Source organism: Heterodontus francisci, chromosome 18, assembly GCF_036365525.1.
Source record: "Heterodontus francisci isolate sHetFra1 chromosome 18, sHetFra1.hap1, whole genome shotgun sequence".
In the NCBI taxonomy this organism is placed as follows: Eukaryota; Metazoa; Chordata; class Chondrichthyes; order Heterodontiformes; family Heterodontidae; genus Heterodontus; species Heterodontus francisci.
The window spans coordinates 50,643,302-50,661,479 of record NC_090388.1 but is presented as its reverse complement, the minus strand read 5'-3'; the positions used below and the strand labels follow the sequence as shown (position 1 = coordinate 50,661,479).

Sequence of the window (18,178 nt, the reverse complement as noted above, 5' to 3'; positions counted from 1 at the left end):
TGTTGTCCAATAGAGGCTGCTGTTATTGGGGGTTATCCCATGAACAGCAGACGCCATGTCTTTAATGAGGGCGTTGGGGGCAGCGCTGTGGAGTGGGAGCCGGCTTCTGCAGGGTCGAAGCTCGGGGAGGCTTCTGGTTAGAAGGTGAGTGTCAGTTCTTTAACTGGATGCAGATGAGAGAAAACAAGTTCACACTGTGGCTGTGGTTAGCGAGAGGAGGAGGACAGCAGGAAGAGAGAGGAGAGTGTGGAGGGCAAATACTAAGTGTCACTACGTGCTGAGGATCTATCTGTTCCCAGCTTTGCGAAGGGTGGGTCTTGCCTCGTTGCCACAGAATGCTTCAGAAAGTTGGACCGTGCTGTACCACTTGAAAAGGTTTGTGGAGAAAAGCACCTTTGACCATGTGAAGTGGTCTGCATGTAACATCCCCGAGGCACTGCAGGAAAAGGAGATGGTGGGTGCTGTTGGATGGTTCCTCGCAGACTGTCAGTCATTTCGCAGAGTACCTCATCGCCAGAACTTTCAAATAAGTACCAACATGTAGCTTGCCTTGTCGTGAGAAGGGCCCTCTGTCAATTCCTTCATTAACACCCAGAGTCTCTGCTACTGTACGCTGCTCTCGATGCAGCTGTGGTGGGGAAGAGACATTGACCACCACCTTCTAGAATGTACCATTGCAAAGAAGGTCTGGAAAGAGATGCAGTGATTTTTGTCAGGTTCATTCCTATCAGCTCTGTAACGCAGATGTCTGTTCTGCGGGTTTCTCCCAGGGATGCACACCAAGACAAACATCAACTGCTGCTGAGGACCATCAGCTTGGTGAAGGACGCTCTTTGGTTTGCCCGAAACCTGTTGGTCTTCCAGTGCGAAGAGCTCTGCACGACTGAGTGTTGCAGATTGGCACATTCCAAGGTCCAGTACTGCGTGCTGAGGAACATGCTAAAGCTTGGGGCAGACACCCCAAAGGCTTAATGGGGGAAAGGCCATAGTTTAAGGCCCTCCTGCCATAGTACACTGAGGGACTGTATGCATCAGAGAATGTTTGACCTGAAATGTATGTTATAAATATAACTTGTAATTGTAGGGGTAGCATGGCACCAAATACTCTATTGAAAGAAATTGCACTTTATGTAATGCCAATTTGAACTGTTATGTAATGTACTTTTACAAATTTTATGAATGAGGTATATTTGAAAAAAATTCTAGTAAAAATAAAAGACTTGCATTTATAAAGTGCCTTTCATGATCTCAGGATGTCTCAAAGTTCTTTACAGACAGTGAAGTATTTTTGATGTGTAGCCACTGTTGTGATGTAGGAAATATAATGTAGCACTGCAAAGCTTTGAGTAGGAGGCGTTTGGTCCTTCTAACCTTTTGACCATTTCTTTCCCTAATTCTAGAACTGATAGCCCCTTTATTAATGAATCCAGGTCCTTTAAAATAAAAACCATGTATATTTGTTTCATTACTCCTGCCATTTGTTGCACAAATCCATTGCCCTCTTAAAGTGCAGTTTTTCTTTCCACACCTATAACCTTAAACTGTGTCCACCTTGTCATCAGATTGTGTGTCAGATACAAGAACTTCCCTGAGTTCAAAGTTTCCACACCTGTGAAAATCGCAAAGACCTCTTTTGAAAATGATAGACAACTCTCAACTTACTTGTCCACCGCGCATCCCCCCCACCCCTAATTCTTCTGTCAAGAGAATAATGTCACAGGATAGATCAACTTTCCTTGTAGATCAGCCCTTTTTATTCAGGAATCAACATAGTAGTTCTCCCTCTGGATTTCCTCCAATAATTGTACTGTTTTCCTTTGATATGAAGACCAAAACTGAACACACTGTTCCAGATGCAGCCTCAGCCAGGTCAGGCACAACTTAGGTCAAACCAATATTTTATTTACTTTCTTGACCACCTGTATGCTGAACAGATTGTTTAAATGACCTATCCACCACAACCTAAGAACTCTTACCTACTGTTATCTCAAGCATGTATTCATTTAATGGTACTTCACATTCTTGTTGGCTCCTCTACTTAATTTCGTAGCTTTACATTGGTTGGTATTGATTTCCATCTTGACCTCTCCTCTCCAGGTCCTTTTGCATTGTTGCATCATTGACCACTGCAGCCAGTTTGGTGTCAGTTACACATTTAGTTACCGAGGGGCCAAATGGTATACTCCTGTTCATATGTTCCTAGTTATAAAATAAAACAAACACCAGTGTAAATGTTTTAAACCTGAAAACAGAAATTGTTGCAAAGACATAGTAGTTCTGCCAGCATCTGAAAATAGTAAAGGCAAATTAATATTTTGGATGTAGCTGCTTTTTCAGAATTGTCTCCAGTTAGAAGTATAGAGATAAATGCTGTGCTGGATATTATTCTTAGACCCTTGGAAATGATGCAAGTGTCCTGGTGCTCAGGAACCAATTGTATGGGTTGCAATAGTAAACTTAAATCCTGGAGTATCCCTTAAAGTTCAACCCTGATTTACTGAATTTGACTTACTCCTGAGACTTTTTGTGGTAGGTTGCAGACAGTACTGCAGGGAATAGTGAAAGAGAAATGCATCGAACAAACTGTTCAGGAGAGTAGAGAGGCCCTTTACATTATGTCTGTCCTCTTCTGTTGTTTTTTAAGTCTTCGGTCAGATCAAAATAACAAAATTTGAAAAGAAAGCTATCTTTGAGGCCTTTTTGCGCCCTGAATGTTTGGTCAGTGTAGTCCCCTCTTTCGCTGCTCTGCAACCTCGATTATCTGCCAAAGGGGTCCCCACTGTTATGATAGTTGAGGTTCTGCTGTAACTACCTTCCGTGGTCCAGTAAAATTTGAGGTTTTCTTGGATATTTTATTCCTTTCCCTCAGGAGATTAATTTGGTGTAAATCTATGACAATATTTATGTCCACGTTTTTTAACATATCCCTATCTTAACCCCTCCTTTTTCAGAGCTGGTGGTGGGGTCCATATTGAGCCCCGATATCGGCAATATCCACAACTGACCAAGAATCAAGTAATGCAGGCCGAGCTTCTCAGTAGTTTCATGTGGTTCTGGATTCTGTGGCACCTATGGCATGACCCTGCCGCAGTCTTTGTGAGTACTTTATGAACGTCCAATGTTTCTTGTTACTGTAATGTCCTATGATTTTCACTTCACAGTTTAGGAAGGAATGACATTGTGTCTTGCCTGGCTCTTAATATTCACCATCAAATTGCCAATTGTTTAGGGGGTGGTTCTGTTTTTAAAAAAAATGTACTTTGCCAGTTTTAGTACTTCAGTGTTATTCCAGGCGATACTTAGAACATAGAACTGACAGCAGTAGCAGTGGTACAGTATCTCATTTTCAATTTAAGGAAATTCAAAACAGATTGAAGACATCTGAGCAGCTAATTTGTTGAGTTGGAGATGATAGCGTGGAAGGGAAAACAAGGCAGGAAAGTGTGAGGTGATACATTTTGGTAGGAAGAATTAGAGACAATACAAGCTAAATGGTACAGTTTTAAAGGGGTTGCAAAAACATTTGGGGTTGTTTGTGCACATAACATTGAGGGTGGCAGGATAGGTTAGCAAAGCAGTTAAAGATCTTGGGCTTTATAAATAGAGGTATAGAGTACAAAAGCTAGAAAGTAATCTTAACATACATAAAATGCTAGTTCAGCCCCAACTGGAGGATTATGTTCAATTCTGGGCCACAGACTTTAGGAGTGACCTGAAAGCTTTGGGGAGGTTAAAAAAGAGTTTTACTTGAATAGTTCCTGGGATGAGGGACTTTAATTACATGGATAGATTGAAGAAACTGAGGTTGTTCTCCTTGGAGCAGCAAAAGCTAAGAGGAGATTTGATGGAGGTATTTAAAATCATGAAGGGTTTAGATAGCATAAATAAAGAGAAACCGTTTCAATGGCTGAAGGATTGATGACAAGAGGGTGCAGATTTAACACAATTGATAAAAGAACCAGAGGAGAAACTTTTATGCGATGAGTGGCAGGATTTGGAATACAATGCACGATGGGTAGGGTAGAAGGGTTATTTGGGACCTTGGAGGATGGTCATCCCTGCTGTTTTGTAAGAGTTCCAAACTTGGGGTTACGAGCCGTGGCCAATGGCAGAACCAGAAAATTTCGGTGCTGATGGTGGAAGAGCTATAACCTCGAGGGACAACAGCTGCTTACAGGTGGCAGATCCGTCAGGAAGAGGATTTGTGCTTCCTTTAAAGCACACAGGAAAGCAATTGGAAACCACCTTGTGTACATTTTTCCGAGTCATGTTTCTCATTTCTCATGTTAGTTTAAAAAAAAGTTTCTCACAAGCAACTGAGGAGGAAAGCGCAGGGCCGTGAGGCATGGAGATATGAGCAGAGGACCTGCCCTTGGGCAGATCATTAGCCTGATAGGGTGTTGGACACAGATTCAATAGTAGCTTTCAAAATGGAATTCGATAAATACTTGAAAGAGAAAAAATTGCAGGGATATGGGGAAAGAACAAGGGATTGAGATTAACTGCATTGCTCTTCAAAAGAGAAGGTGCTGACTTGAGAGGTCAAATGGCCTCCTTGATTGTTGTACTATGATTCAATTCTGACAACAACTCATTTGTTTAGCACCTTTAATGGAGTAAAACATCTCAAGGCAATGCACAGGAATGCTATCAAACAAAATTTGACACTGAGCCATGTAAGAGTGAATTAGGACAGATGACCAAAAGCTTAGTCAATCAGGTAGGTTTTAAGGAGATTAGAGAGAGGTCATTGAGGGACTTGAAAACAATGCTGTGAATTTTTAAAATCAAGGCGTTGCTGGACCAGGAGCCAGTGTGGGTCAGCGCGCACAGGAGCAATGGGTGAACAGGACTCGGGTGCCAGGTAGGATACAGGCAGCAGAATTCAATAAACTTTTAACAAACTGCCCTAGTTATGGTAGTATTTGTTGTACTGATAACTTCTGAATCACAATCTAATAGAAATTCATGAAAGTTTGACTTGAACATTCCTTTTGATACCTCCTGACCTCAATTCTCATTCCACTCTAGCCTGAGGGGCTGAGTTGGCGCAAAACTTTTTTTTTTTTATTCATTCATGGAATTTGGGCATCGCTGGCTAGGCCAGCATTTATTGTCCATCCCTAATTGCCCTTGAGAAGGTGGTGGTGAGCTGCCTTCTTGAACCGCTGCAGTCCATGTGGGGTAGGTACACCCACTTTGCTGTAGGAAGGGCGTTCCAGGATTTTGACCCAGCGATAGTGAAGGAATGGCGAAATAGTTCCAAGTCAGGATGGTGTGTGGCTTGAAGGCGCACTTGCAGGTGGTGGTGTTCCCATGCATCTGCTGCCCTTGACCTTCTAGGTGGTAGAGGTCGTGGGTTTTGAAGGTGCTGTCTAAGGAGCCTTGGTGCGTTGCTGCAGTGCCTCTTGTAGATGTTACACACTTGCCACTGTGCGTCGGTGGTGGAGGGAGTGAATGTTTGTAGATGGGATGCCAATCAAGCGGGCTGCTTTTGTCCTGGATGGTGTCGAGCAACCTGAGTGTTGTTGGAGTTGCACCCATCCAGGCAAGTGGAGAGTATTCCATCACACTCCTGACTTGTGCCTTGTAGATGATGGACAGGCTTTGTGGGCTCAGGAGGTGAGTTACTTGCCGCAGGATTCCTAGTCTCTGACCTGCTCTTGTAGCCACGGTATTTTTGTGGTTTGTCCAGTTCAGTTTCTGGTCAATGGTAGCCCCCATTGATTTCCTGTTAATATCAATCTTTAGTTATTTCTCCATAAATTGCAGCAGAATTAAGCAAGCTGTAACAAAAGCGTCCTTGGCATTCTTGGATATATTATTGATTTAAAAGTAAGATTGTGTTTAATCTATTATCTCCTGACCAAATTATTAACAGCTAACACTTTATAACAGGGTCATTTCCCTTATCCTGATCCCTCCAAATGGACTGATGAGGAGCTGGGCATCCCTCCAATTGATGAGGAATAACTTGAACTTGTTTTCCTGCAATGGTAAGTTTAGAGGATCTACAGTCTGTACTTGCAGAGTTGGAGCAGTACCTACAACAACAACTTGTATTTATATGTCATCTTTTAACATAAAATGTCCCAAGGCGCGTCACAGGAATGTTATAAAGCAAAATTTGACATCCAGTCATGAGGCAGTATTAGGGCAGATGGCCAAAAGCTTGGTCAAGGAGAGGGGTTTTCTGGAGCATCCAGGAGAGGAAATAAAGTTGGAGAGTCTGACATTTAGGGAGGGAATTCCAGGTCTTGGAGCCTCGGCAGCTGAAGGCCCGGACAAAATATATCCTAGACTGTTGGGGGAAGCAAGAGAAGAAATAGCGGAGGCACTGACCAATCGTTTCTGGCTACAGGCATGGTGACAGAGGACTGTAGGAGAGCTAACTTTGGACCATTGTTTAAAAAGTGAGAAAAGGATAGACTGTGTAATTATAGGTCAGTCAGCTGAACCTTGGTTGGAAAATTATTGGAAATTCTGAGGGACAGGATAAATTTTCATTTAAAAAGATACAGATTAATCAAAGACAGTCAGTACGGATTTAAGGGAAGGTTGTGTCTGATGAACTTGATTAAATTTTTTGAGGTGGTAACAAGGAGCATTGATAAGGGTAGTGCATTTGATGTAGTCTATATGGATATATCAATGGACTAGCCAGGTGAGCAGAATAGTTCAATCTAGAGAAGTGTGAGGTTATGCATTTCAGGTAGGCTAACCAGGCAAGGGAATACACAATAAATGGTAGGATATTGAGACTTGTAGAGGAACAGAGGGACCTTGGAGTGCATGTCCACAGATCCCTGAAGGTGGCTGGACAGGTAGTCAAGAAGACTTACGGGATACTTGCCTATATGAGCAGTGGCATAGAATATAAGAGGTTAGAGGTTATGTTAGAAATGTATAAAACACTTGAGGCCACAGTTGGAGTCCTGCATGCAGTTCTGGTTGCTGCACAATGGGAAAGATATGATTGTACCAGAGATGGTACAGAGGAGATTTACGAGGATGTTGCCTGGACTGGAGAATTTTACTTCTGAAGATTGAATAGGCGAGGGTTGTTTTCTTTAGAACAGGGGTGTATGAGGGGAGACCTAATTTAAGTGTGTAAAGTTATGAGTGGTCTAGATAGTGAATAGGAAGGTCCTATTGTTCTTGGTTGAGGGGTGTGGTACCTAGGGGTGTGGATTTAGGGTAAGAGATAGGAGGTTTAGAGGGGTTTAGAGGAGAAATCTTTTCACCCAGGTGGTGGTGGGGATCTGGAACTTACTACCTGAAAGGGTGGTAAAGGCAGAAACCCTCATCACAATTTAAAAAGTATTTGGATTAGCGCTTGAAGTGCTGTAATCTACAAGTCTACGGACCAAGAGATAGAAAGTGGGATTAGGCTGCATAGTTACTTGTCAGCCGGTGCAGGCACAATGGGCCTGCTACTGTGCTGTAAATTTCTATGATTCTGGGGTTTGGTTCCATGGGAGTTAATAGATTACCAGTACCTCCCTCAAGTGACCTTTCTTCATGTCTGAATGAAGATGGTGACTGCCAGAAGACAATTTGACTGTGGAGAACACCACCACAAAATTTGATCCTGTCCTCAACCTGTATCCAAATAAACAGGAGCAGGGTCACCAATCCACGTTGTTTTTGTTTTTCTTTTCCTTTTCCCTCCAGGCTCCCCACCTAGAAAAAGTATAGCACTCAGCGAACAGCCAGACCAGGAATCAAACCCTGAACCTTTCTGGTCTGTATGTCCATTAAACAGTCACTTACCTGCTGAGCCATTAGGCAACAGTAGATTTTTCTTGTAAATATTTGTATGTTTAAAAACTTGGATGCCTTAACAGTGTTTTCATATCTTTCTTCCACAGTGTTTCTTCTGTGGGCATCTCTGCAGAAGTTCAACTGACGCTTGGAGAAACCACCTTTATTATAAATTAAATTGGAATAAATATATATTACCTGGACAGTCATCTTTTGTGCAATTTCTTCCATCAGAAACTTTAGTTGTAATTATATACTATACAAAGCAGGTCCATGTACAGTACCAAAATGAGTGTTCTCTGGTAAATACTTCAGTGTTTATTAGCTTCTGTGATGCCTTTGCTGTTGGTCTGGGGAGTGGGTGGTTGGAAAGTTGTTTGACTGTCTCTCCCGTGATTTATTCTATACCTCCTATGGCTGTTAAGAATAGTAATTGTCACTTAGTAAACATGCACTGATTGCATTGTTGACCAGTGCTTCAGTGTGAATATCTTCAAGTATCAACTACAGAATGTTTTACCTGCAGACAAAAGTTATTAGGTAGCCAAGAGTTCTTTTAATGTTTAAACCACTGGAACTGTATTCATGTTTTTATGAGATTACTGCCAGGTAATTAATATTCTGCACTGTGTGAAGAAGGGAGTTTGGTAAGTGAGTGAATTTTAAGGGTTAATCTCAAGACTAGTTTTTGTTTTGTTTATGTCTAGCAATTAATTGAAATTCCTGTTTCAGTTAAGAGGTAAGTTAGGTTTCTTGCAGTTTGAAACAGGGGATACTAACATTCAGAGTAGCCGTAGCTAGTTTTAGATAGCTAGCTTAAACTGGTTTCTGAGCTCTAGCAGAGCTGACACAGCATTGTTTTCAGAGTATAAATTCAGGAGACTCTGCTGCTTGTCTGCACAGTGTGTGAAGAAGTGAGTTTGGTAATAGAGGGAGTGTGGGAAGGAGGGGAACAATAAGAAAATAAATCTCAGTGCACAGAGTGTAAAGTGGGTGTTGCGTGAGTGAGGGAGCGCTCCTTTCTTCCACCTTTTTTCAGCCTCCAGTAGCTGCCTCTGTCTTTGGTACAGGGGAAGAAGTGGATTGGTTAGTAACTGGTAAGTTATTTTACTTATAGTAAGTTTTTAAAGTTACGTTATGGCAGGTCAGCTTGGCCAAGTGGAATGTACGTCCTGCGGTATGTAGGAAGTCATGGACGCACCATGTATCCTAGACGGACACATCTGCAGTAAGTGTCACTGCTTGCAGAAGCTTGAGCACCAGGTTTCGGAACTCGAGCAGCAGCTAGAGTCACTGTTGTGCATCTGCAAGGCAGAGGACTACGTGGACAGCACTTTTAGGGAGGTGGTCACACTGCAGGTTAGGAGCATGCAGGCAGAGAGTGAAAGGGTGACCAACAGGCAGTCTAAGAGAACCAGGCAGGCAGTGCAGGAGTCCCCTGAGTCTATCTTGCTTGCTAATCAGTTTTCCATTTTGGATACTGGTGAGAGCGATGGTTCCTCAGGGGAGTGCAGCCAGAGCAAAGTCCGTGGCATCACTGGTGGCTCAGCTGCACAGGAGGGGGAGGAAGAGGAGGGGAAGAGCAATAGTGATAGGGGATTCGATAGTCAGGGGCTAGACAGGATTCCTGCGGCAGTAAATGTGACTCCAGGATGGTGTGTTGCCTCCCTGTTGCCAGAGTCAAGGATATCAGAGTGGCTGCAGGACATCCTTCTGGGGGAGGGTGAACAGCCAGAGGTCGTAGTTCACATTGGTACCAATGACATAGGTAGGAAGAGGGATGAGGTCCTCTAGATTTTAGGGAGTTAGGAAGGAAATTAAAAAGCAGGACCTCCAAAGAGGTTAGCTCAGGGTTACTCCCAGTGCCACATGCTAGTGAGCATAGGAATTGGAGGATTGATCGATTGAACACGTGGCTGGAGAATTGGTGTAGGAGGGAGAGCATCAGATTTCTGGGGCAGGTGGGACCTGTACAAGATGGATGGGCTACGCCTTAACAGGACCGGAACTAACATCCTCGCAGGGAGATTAGCTAGTGCTGTTAGGGAGGGTTTAAACTAGCTTGGGGGGATGGGAACCTGAGGGGTAGTTCAAATTGGAAGGCAGTAAAGCTGGTAACAGGAGGTAGAAAAGTAGCATGTGACATTAGAAGCCAAGCGAAACAAAGGCGAGCATCAACTAGGCTTAGAATGCAGAATGTCAAGAAGACACGGTTAAGGACACTCTACCTTATGAATGCTGCGTGCATTCATAAGGTAATGATTTAAAGGCCCAAATAGAGGTAAATGGGTATGATCGATTTGCCATAATGGAAACGTGGCTACGGGGTGACCAAAACTGGGAACTGAATATTCAAGAATATTCCACATTTAGGAAGGACAGGCGTAAGGTGGCGTTGCACTGATAAGGGATGGTATCAGTACATTAGTAAGAGAGGATCTCCGATTGGAAGAACAAAAAGTGGAATCTGTTTTGGTGGAGCTAAGAAACAGCGAAGGGCAGCAAACATTGGTAGGAGTTGTTTATACGCCACTGAACAGTAGCGGTAGTGTGGGGCATGGAATTAATCAGGAGTTTAGAGAAGCATGCAGCATAGGTAATACAGTTATCATGGATGGCTTCAGTCTGCATAGAGACTGGGGTAAACCTAATGAGCACTTATGATGTGGAGGATGAGTTTCTGGAGTGTGTTAGGGATGGTTTTCTAGAGCAGTATGTTGAGGAACCAACTAGAGAACAGGCTATTTTAGGTCCAGTATTATGTAATGAGAAAGGGCTAATAAACTTGTAAAAGAACCTTTAGGGATGAGTGACCATAATATGATAGAATTTTACATTATGTTTGAAAGTGAGGTTGTTCAATCTGAAGCCAGGGTGTTAAATTTGAACAAAAGAAATTATGAAGGTATGAGGGGCAAATTGGCTGAGGTGGATTGGGAAAATACATTAAAAGGTGTGAAAGTACATAGGCAGTGGATAGTCTTTAAAGAAATATTACATTGTTTACAGCAACTATACATTCCTTCAAGGCACGAATACCCCAAAAGTAAATAGTCAACCATGGATAACAAAGGAAGTTAAGGATTGTAAAGATTAAAAGAAAAGACCTATAAAGTTGCCAGAAATAGTAGTTAACCTGATGATTGGGAGGATTTTAGAATACAGCAAAGGAGGACGAAGAAATTGATAAAGGGAGAATAGAATATGAATGTAAGCTGACAAAAAATATAATGGACTGTAAAAGCTTCTATAGGCACGTAAAAAGGAAATGTTTGGCTAAGACAATTACATTGTCCATTACAGGCAGAGTCAGGAGAATTTTATAATGGGGAGTAGAGAAATGGCAGAGAAGCTAAATGATTACTTCGTGTCGGTCTTCACTGAGGAAGATACAAGAAATCTCCCAGAATTAGAGATCCACGGGATTAAGGAGAATGAGGAATTGAAGGAAATTAATATTAGTACGAAGGTTGTATTGGAGAAATTAATGGGGCTGAAGGTTGGTAAGTCTCCAAGACCTGATATCTTACACCCCAGAGTGTTGAAAGTTGTAGCGCTGGCGATAGTAGATGAATTGGTGATTATCTTCCAAAATTCTATAGATTCTTGAGCGGTTCCTGCAGATTGGAAGGTCGCAAATGTCACCCCACTATTTAAGAAAGGAAGGAGAAAGAAAATACGGAATTACAGACCTAGCCTTACATCGGTCATTGGGAAAATGCTAGAATCTATTCTAAAGGATGTGATAAACGGACACTTGGATAATATGATTGGGCATAGTTAACCTGGATTTATGAATGGAAAATCATGTTTGGCGAACATGTTAGAGTTTTTTGAGGGTGTTACTAACAGAATTGATAAAGGGGATTCAGTGGCTGTGGTATACTTGGATTTTCAGAAGGCTTCTGATGAACTCCCCCAGAGGAAGTTGGTTAGCAAAATTAAAGCACATGGAATAGGAGGTAATATACTGGCATGGATTAAGGATTGGTTAACAGGTAGAAAGCAGAGAGTAGGAATAAATGGGTCATTCTCGCGTTGGCAGGCTGTGGGGTACCACAGGGATCAGTGCTTGGGCCCCAGCTGTTTAAAATATATTAATTTGGATGTGGGGACCAAATGTATTTCCAAGTTTGCAGATGACAAAAAAAACTAGGTGGGAATGTGTGTTGTGAGGAAGATGCAAAGTGGCTTCAAGGAGATTTGGACAGACTTCGTGAGTGGGCAAGAATGTGACAGATGCAATTTAATGTGGAAAAATGTGAGGTTTCCCACTTTGGTAGAAGGAACAGATGTGCAGAGTATTTCTTTAAATGGTAAGAGATTAGACAGTGTAGATGTACAAAGGGATCTGGGTGTCCTTGCCAATGTCACTGAAAGCTATTGTGCAGGTGCAGCAAGCAATTAAGAAGGCTGATGGTATGTTGGCCTTTACCGCAAGAGGATTTGAGTACAGGAGTAGTCAAGTCTTGCTTCAATTTCATAGAACCTTGGTAATACCACACCTGGAGTACTGTGTGCAATTTTGGTCCCCTTAGGGAGGATATTATTGCCATAGAGAGTGCAACCAAGATTCACCAGACCTATTCCCAGGATAGCGGAACTGGGCCAGTATTCTCTAGAGTTTTGAAGAATGAGAGGTGATCTCATTGAAACCTACAAAATACTTGATAGACTGGGTAGATGCAGGTAAGATGTTTCTCCTGGTTGGGCAGTCTAGAACCAGGGGACACAATTTCAAAATAAGGGGGAAGCCACTTAGGACAGAGATGAGGAGAAATTTCTTTACTCAGTGTTGTGAATCTTTGGAATTCTCTACCCCAGAGGGATGTGGAAGCTGTCATTGAGTATGTTTAAAGCAGAGATTGACAGATTTCTAAATGCAAATGACAGATGGGGATATGAGGATAGTGTGGGGAAAAAGGCGTTGAAGTGGAAGATCAGCCATGATTGTACTGAATGGTGAAACTAAGATGCCTATGTTTTAAATGTGAAAATCAATCTAAAAGTAATCCCTTCAGGAGGCAATTTCATAGAGAATAAATCTCACTTACTGGGCCCAGAGAAAGGGAAACACACAACTGATCGGAGGGGAGCTGCAAAATGCTGATTGCTCAGCTGAGACCTGAGCAACACTGCAAGGCAAACACTCAAATAAACCTGGCAATCTCTTTGCAGCCAGGAACCTGCCCTTTCCCAGGTACAGTGGGCAGCTCTGAAAAAGGTCCTTGGTTATTGGATTTATTCTTGGCCAGTTTACTTACTCTTTAGGCTCCTCGCACTAAAATTGATCCTGGTTGTCTTGCTGTCGTAGGCTGCGTTGCCCACCAGCTCTATGATCAGTTTGGTACTCGAGAATAGCAGTCAGGTGGACAGGAGATCTGGTCCCAACGCATTCTGCATATTGCTTCTTCTACTGGCCATTGCATTCGCATGAAGGTGCCTACTTTAAGCAATGGGGTCTGTATTTCTAGTTCCAACCATAGCCATCCTGTGATCATAAATGTTATAACTTAGTACCCTGATCTTTTATTCTCTAATAATGGGTCACGGTTACCCAAAGTAACTTCCCATCAGTCTGGCTGGATCGGACTCCAGACAAGATGTAAATGCCCAAACCATAACTAATCCAATTACTGAAAATATCTTGACCGGATGGAAAGTCTCCAGTGCAACAAGCCTTGATGCTTTTTTTCTGTTCACCTAAAATACTTGAGTTTAGCAAATTATACAAGCTATTGGAACAACTGGGGGCGGCGCAGTGGTTAGCACCGCAGCCTCACAGCTCCAGTGACCCGGGCTCAATTCTGGGTACTACCTGTGTGGAGTTTGCAAGTTCTCCGTGTCTGCGTGGGTTTCCTCCGGGTTCTCCGGTTTCCTCCCACATGCCAAAGACTTGCAGGTTGATAGGTAAATTGGCCATTAGCAATTGCCCCTAGTATAGGTAGGTGGTAGGGACAGGTGGGGATGTGGTAGGAATATGGAATTAGTGTAGGATTAGTATAAATGGGTGGTTGATGGTCGGCACAGACTCGGTGGGCCAAAGGGCCTGTTTCAGTGCTGTATCTCTAAACTAAATTAAACTAAACTGCAGAACAAACCCTTGTCCCTCCATCACATTTTCAGTGCAAGGCTAAACTTTGATTATTATTGATTTTGAATGAAATATTTAGCTGTGAACGCTCACTGAGAGCAACCACCATGTTTTACACAAACACAATTTATAAAAGGCCCACAGCTAAAACCACAAGGATTTGTACAACAGTTCAGTTTGCATTACAGTTCTCCACATGATTACTGACTTCAGTTGAGCAACTGGTTTTTCTAGGACTGCACGGAAGAAAAAAAGACTACCGGTGCCAGAAACAGTGGTTTATTTGGCTTTTTTTTTTGTGGATCAGTTTCTGAAGGATTAAAGTTGAAACACTAGATGGTATCTTTTGCCTTTAGCATAAAACAATGCTATACTTTCAATTCATTTTTATATTCGTTTGAATGGAACGTGAAAGGAAATTATTTACAATATATTACACAAGTGCAAAGGTTAGCATTGTCCATTTTGGCTAACAATCCTCTTGTCTGTCCAGCTATAGCCTACCTGCTAAATGCATACTTTTTTTAAGCCATTACAGTATCAAGTACTAAATAGGTATGAGGCAGTTACACAAGTTTGAAAGATCAGGAGATTTACAATCTATTTAAGCTTTGCTTTCGTTGTTCATTTCCAGTTTGCAAAATGTGTGAAACTGCCTCACATGCCATGTAATATCAATTATCTCCCAGGTTGCAGTTTGGCACATGGTCTTGTGTGCATATGGAAAGCTTTTTTAAGATGAAAAGTTAATTTCGAAAATGTTAATATACAGAATCAGCTCCTATACAAGATATCAGCTGTGATACCGATATTTAATAGGCATACACTTGTCCTCCACTGAACTGGTTTGCACTGGACCATGCAGTCTAGTGTGAAACAGCAGAATGTGCTTTTGACTTGAATATATCATGAACTCTCGGCTTTTACATTTTACACCTTGAAGCAATGTTAAAGGTGCTTCAATTTTGCGTGCTAACCAAACCCTTCACTGATGTCACTATTAATAGGCAGCAAGGAGCTATGATCCATCTACGAGTGGCAATAACTTTCACAGGTTAGCAAGTGGCTACCCCCTTTGTCAGTGTGGCAGAGATTGTCATACGCCCCTCAGCAGTGGGCCCACTCTGGCCATTAATCAACTTGCTGGTCAATTCCTAAGATATATGAATGATTCTATATTGGAATGAGAAGATACACATCAGGGCACATAAATAATTTAAAATCTGCATATTTAGATTGACCCTGTGTGGGAACTCACCATTTTAGAATTTCACTGTATATAGTCAGCTTATTCAGATTCAGCAATATCAGATGCAGACTCCCTAATATTCCCTTTACTGCTGCATGCTCATCTTTGTGTGCTGTACTGTCAACAATTCTGCATTTGGTGCACTTAGTTCACGGGAAATGGTCTCCAGACTCTCTCAAACCAATCATTTACAATACTGTAACCTCAGATGACACCCGTTAACTTCTTGAGACAATGAAAACTGCGTTAAATCCATGAACAAGGTATTGCTCAGAAGGATAGCCAGTTTTTCAGTCCCATCTGCTTTGCTCTGTCACTTTTTGGACAACCACTAAAGTAATTTGCAACTGCTACTACTGAGAGCTATCTTCTGTGGTGTAATCTTCATTGTTTAACTGGCAGGTCCCACCACCAGATTGTAACAGTTCTTCATCTTCACTATCTATTTCCTCATCCTCCTCTTCCTCCAGATCTTGCATGGGCTTGCATGTCTTGGAGCCTTTGCAGATCTTTAAATGTCTAGTCAAGTGATACTTCGTCAAGAATGCCTTTGAGCACTTCTCACAGATGAAATCCCTCCTTCCTTCATGTGAGTTGAGATGTTTCTTTAAGTGGGTTGTCCTCCAGAAGAGCTTATCACAATTTGGACACTTGATTTGCCGCTCTCTGCACAAAAACATATAAAAACAATTCTTTTAAAAAACTGTTCATTAAAATGCAAAATATGACTATATAGTATATGTTGAAGACAAAAATCCCCCACCCCTAATAAAAACAAAGTGCTGGAAATACTCAGCAGGTCAGGCAGCATCTGTGGAGAGAGAAGCAGAGTTAATGTATCATGTCTGTGACCTTTCATCAGAACTGGCAAAGGTTAGAAAAGAATTAAGTTTTAAACAAATGAAGGCGGCGGGGGGGGGGTGGGGTGGAGTTAGTGGGGAAGAGAACAAAAGGGAAGGTGTTTGATAGGGCAGGAGAGATTAAATAACAAAGCTGTCATGGGGCAAAGAGCGTGTTAATGCTTGTCGTGAAAGACAGCATTAGTCCAGAGACAGTGTTAATGGCAGAATAATGAGCAGCTCTGTCCAAATGAAAAACAGGCACATGGTTATAAAAACAAATATAAAAAAGGCCAGTTATGCACTGAAATTGTTGAACGAGGTTGAGTCCGCAAGTCTGTAGCGTGCCTAATCGAAAGATCAGGTGCTGCTCTTCAAGCTTTTGTTCGTGTTCACTGGAACACTGCAGCTGGCCAAGGACAGAAATGTGGGCATGAGAGCAGGGGGGTGTATTGAAATGGCAAGCAACTGGAAGCTTGGGGGCATTCTTTCGGACTGAGCGGAGAAGTTCCGCAAAGTGGTCACCTAATGTGCGTTTGGTCTCCCCAGTGTAGAGGTGACTGCATTGTGAGCAGCGAATACAGTATACTTAAAGGAAGTACAAGTAAATTGCTGTTTCACCTGGAAGGAGTGTTTGGAGCCTTGGATGATGAGAGAGGAGATAAAAGGGCAGGTATTGCACTTCCTGCGACTGCATGGGAAGGTGTCGTGGGTGATGGAGGAGAGTACCAGGGTGTCGCGGAGGGAAAGATCCCTTCGGAATGTTGACAGCAGAGGAGAAATGAAGATGTGTTTGGTGGTGGCATCACGCTGGAGGTGGCGTAAATGGTGGAGGATGATCCTTTGGATGTGGAGGCTGGTGGGGCAGAAAGAATGGACAGGGTGAACCCTGTCGCGGTTCTGGGAGGGAGGGGAAGGGGTGAGGGCAGAAGTGGGAAATAGGTCGGACATGATTCCAAGTCAGGATGATGTGTGACTTGGAGGGGAACTTGCAGGTGGTGAGTTCCCATGTGTCTGCTGCCTTTGTCTTTCTAGGTGGTAGAGACCATGGGTTTGGAAGGTGCTGTTGAAGGAGGCTTGGCGAGTGGCTGCAGTGCATCTTGTTCATGGTACACAGTGCTGCCATTGTGTGGCGGCAGTGGTGGAGGAGGTGAATGTTTAAGGTGATGGATGGCATATAATCTAGGCTGACACTTCAGTGCAGCATTGAGGGAATGCTTAGTCAAAATTGACGTCTTTTGGATGCGTCATTAAACCAAGTCCACATGCTCAGTTCACATGAAAGATCCCATGGCACTCTTTGAAGAGCAAGTTCTCCCAGAGCCCTCAACCAACAACAAAAACATTATCTGATCATCTCTTTGCTGCTTGTGGGACAAAGGTCTAGGCAAGTCTACACAACATCTTTTTGGAAATGGTGTGTGTTGCTGAATGTAAAGTCTTGTGAACATAAGATAATATTATTGTCCAACCCTACAATTGTTACTGACTGGGCCAGGGGCAGGGAAAATATCAGATGACCACTGAATCAATCCTACACTGTCAATAGCATGTTGTAAGTTAACAACGCCTCAGGTTCTTGCTGTTCATGTCACTTCTTCTGGCCCTTTGTCTTACAGGGTTCAGCCAATATGTCACTGGAGATCCTACCATCTTTCAAAATATAATCGATAATTGATACAGCTGCAGTTAGTTAATAATGTGTACGTGATTATATTGCATCAGAGAGCACATGTTAACTGGAGGATGGATAATTACATTAAACCTATTATTACGACTGTATTGCACTTTAAAATTTGCAATTTTGTATCATGCCCAAATAATTCAATAAAACCTCTAATTACAAATGTGGTAGTGCAAGAGCTCATGTTTCATGGTAACACGACACATGTAGAACAAGAATGCATTCAGTAATTTCTCTGTATAAAATGTTAAGTATTTGTTTTGCAATAGAGTGGCTAAGAGAATCATGATGTATTTTTCCAGGTCTTTTTGCTACTTTCAAGAAAAGCATAGGCGGTGCACTGCTGGCCAGCAGTATACAATTCTCCATTCCTGCAGCAATGCTGAAGAGGGTGATCAGTTGAGTGATAAGAGCATATCTGGAGAGTGTGTTTTGATTCAGTTTGAACTACGTCCAATTGGTACACTAGATTCTGCAAATACCCTGATCAAATACTTAGTGCTAACAGGAAAGGGGAGCCGAACTTCAAACAGCTAGTGGATAACTTA

The 18,178-nt window shown here is 42.5% G+C and overlaps 2 protein-coding genes across 8 annotated transcripts in view; one reads left to right on the top strand and one right to left on the bottom strand.

Annotated features, from left to right (window-relative positions):
• On the top strand, nt 1-17,793 carry ndufb2 (NADH:ubiquinone oxidoreductase subunit B2). 4 transcript variants are annotated; one of them, XR_010976875.1, is made up of 5 exons: nt 1-144; nt 2,952-3,096; nt 5,899-5,996; nt 7,675-7,744; nt 17,566-17,793. XR_010976875.1 is itself a non-coding variant. In XM_068050726.1 (4 exons), exons 1-3 carry the CDS (start codon nt 56-58, stop codon nt 5,971-5,973), a joined length of 309 nt encoding a protein of 102 aa, XP_067906827.1. In that variant the 5' UTR covers nt 1-55; the 3' UTR covers nt 5,974-5,996; nt 17,566-17,793. The 4 variants fall into 4 exon arrangements, 2 of the variants coding, with proteins under 2 accessions (XP_067906827.1, XP_067906826.1); XR_010976874.1 differs by lacking the exon at nt 17,566-17,793 and adding an exon at nt 7,872-7,967; XM_068050726.1 differs by lacking the exon at nt 7,675-7,744.
• Nucleotides 14,129-18,178, bottom strand: part of prdm4 (PR domain containing 4) — a 37,755-nt gene continuing 33,705 nt past the window's right edge. For all 4 annotated transcript variants that reach the window (XM_068050721.1, XM_068050719.1, XM_068050720.1 and 1 more), the window contains exon 12: nt 14,129-15,773. In XM_068050721.1, the coding sequence (XP_067906822.1) occupies nt 15,461-15,773 (313 nt within the window). In that variant the 3' untranslated portion in view covers nt 14,129-15,460. The remainder of the gene's footprint in view (nt 15,774-18,178) is intronic.

Excerpts from the sequence above, each read along its gene's own strand:
- ndufb2 (XM_068050726.1), top strand. The coding sequence starts at position 56 with ATGTCTTTAATGAGGGCGTTGGGGGCAGCGCTGTGGAGTGGGAGCCGG. Across the intron at positions 145-2,951 it reads GGGAGGCTTCTGGTTAGAAG|AGCTGGTGGTGGGGTCCATA; the intron begins GTGAGTGTCAGT and ends CTCCTTTTTCAG. Across the intron at positions 3,097-5,898 it reads ATGACCCTGCCGCAGTCTTT|GGTCATTTCCCTTATCCTGA; the intron begins GTGAGTACTTTA and ends ACTTTATAACAG.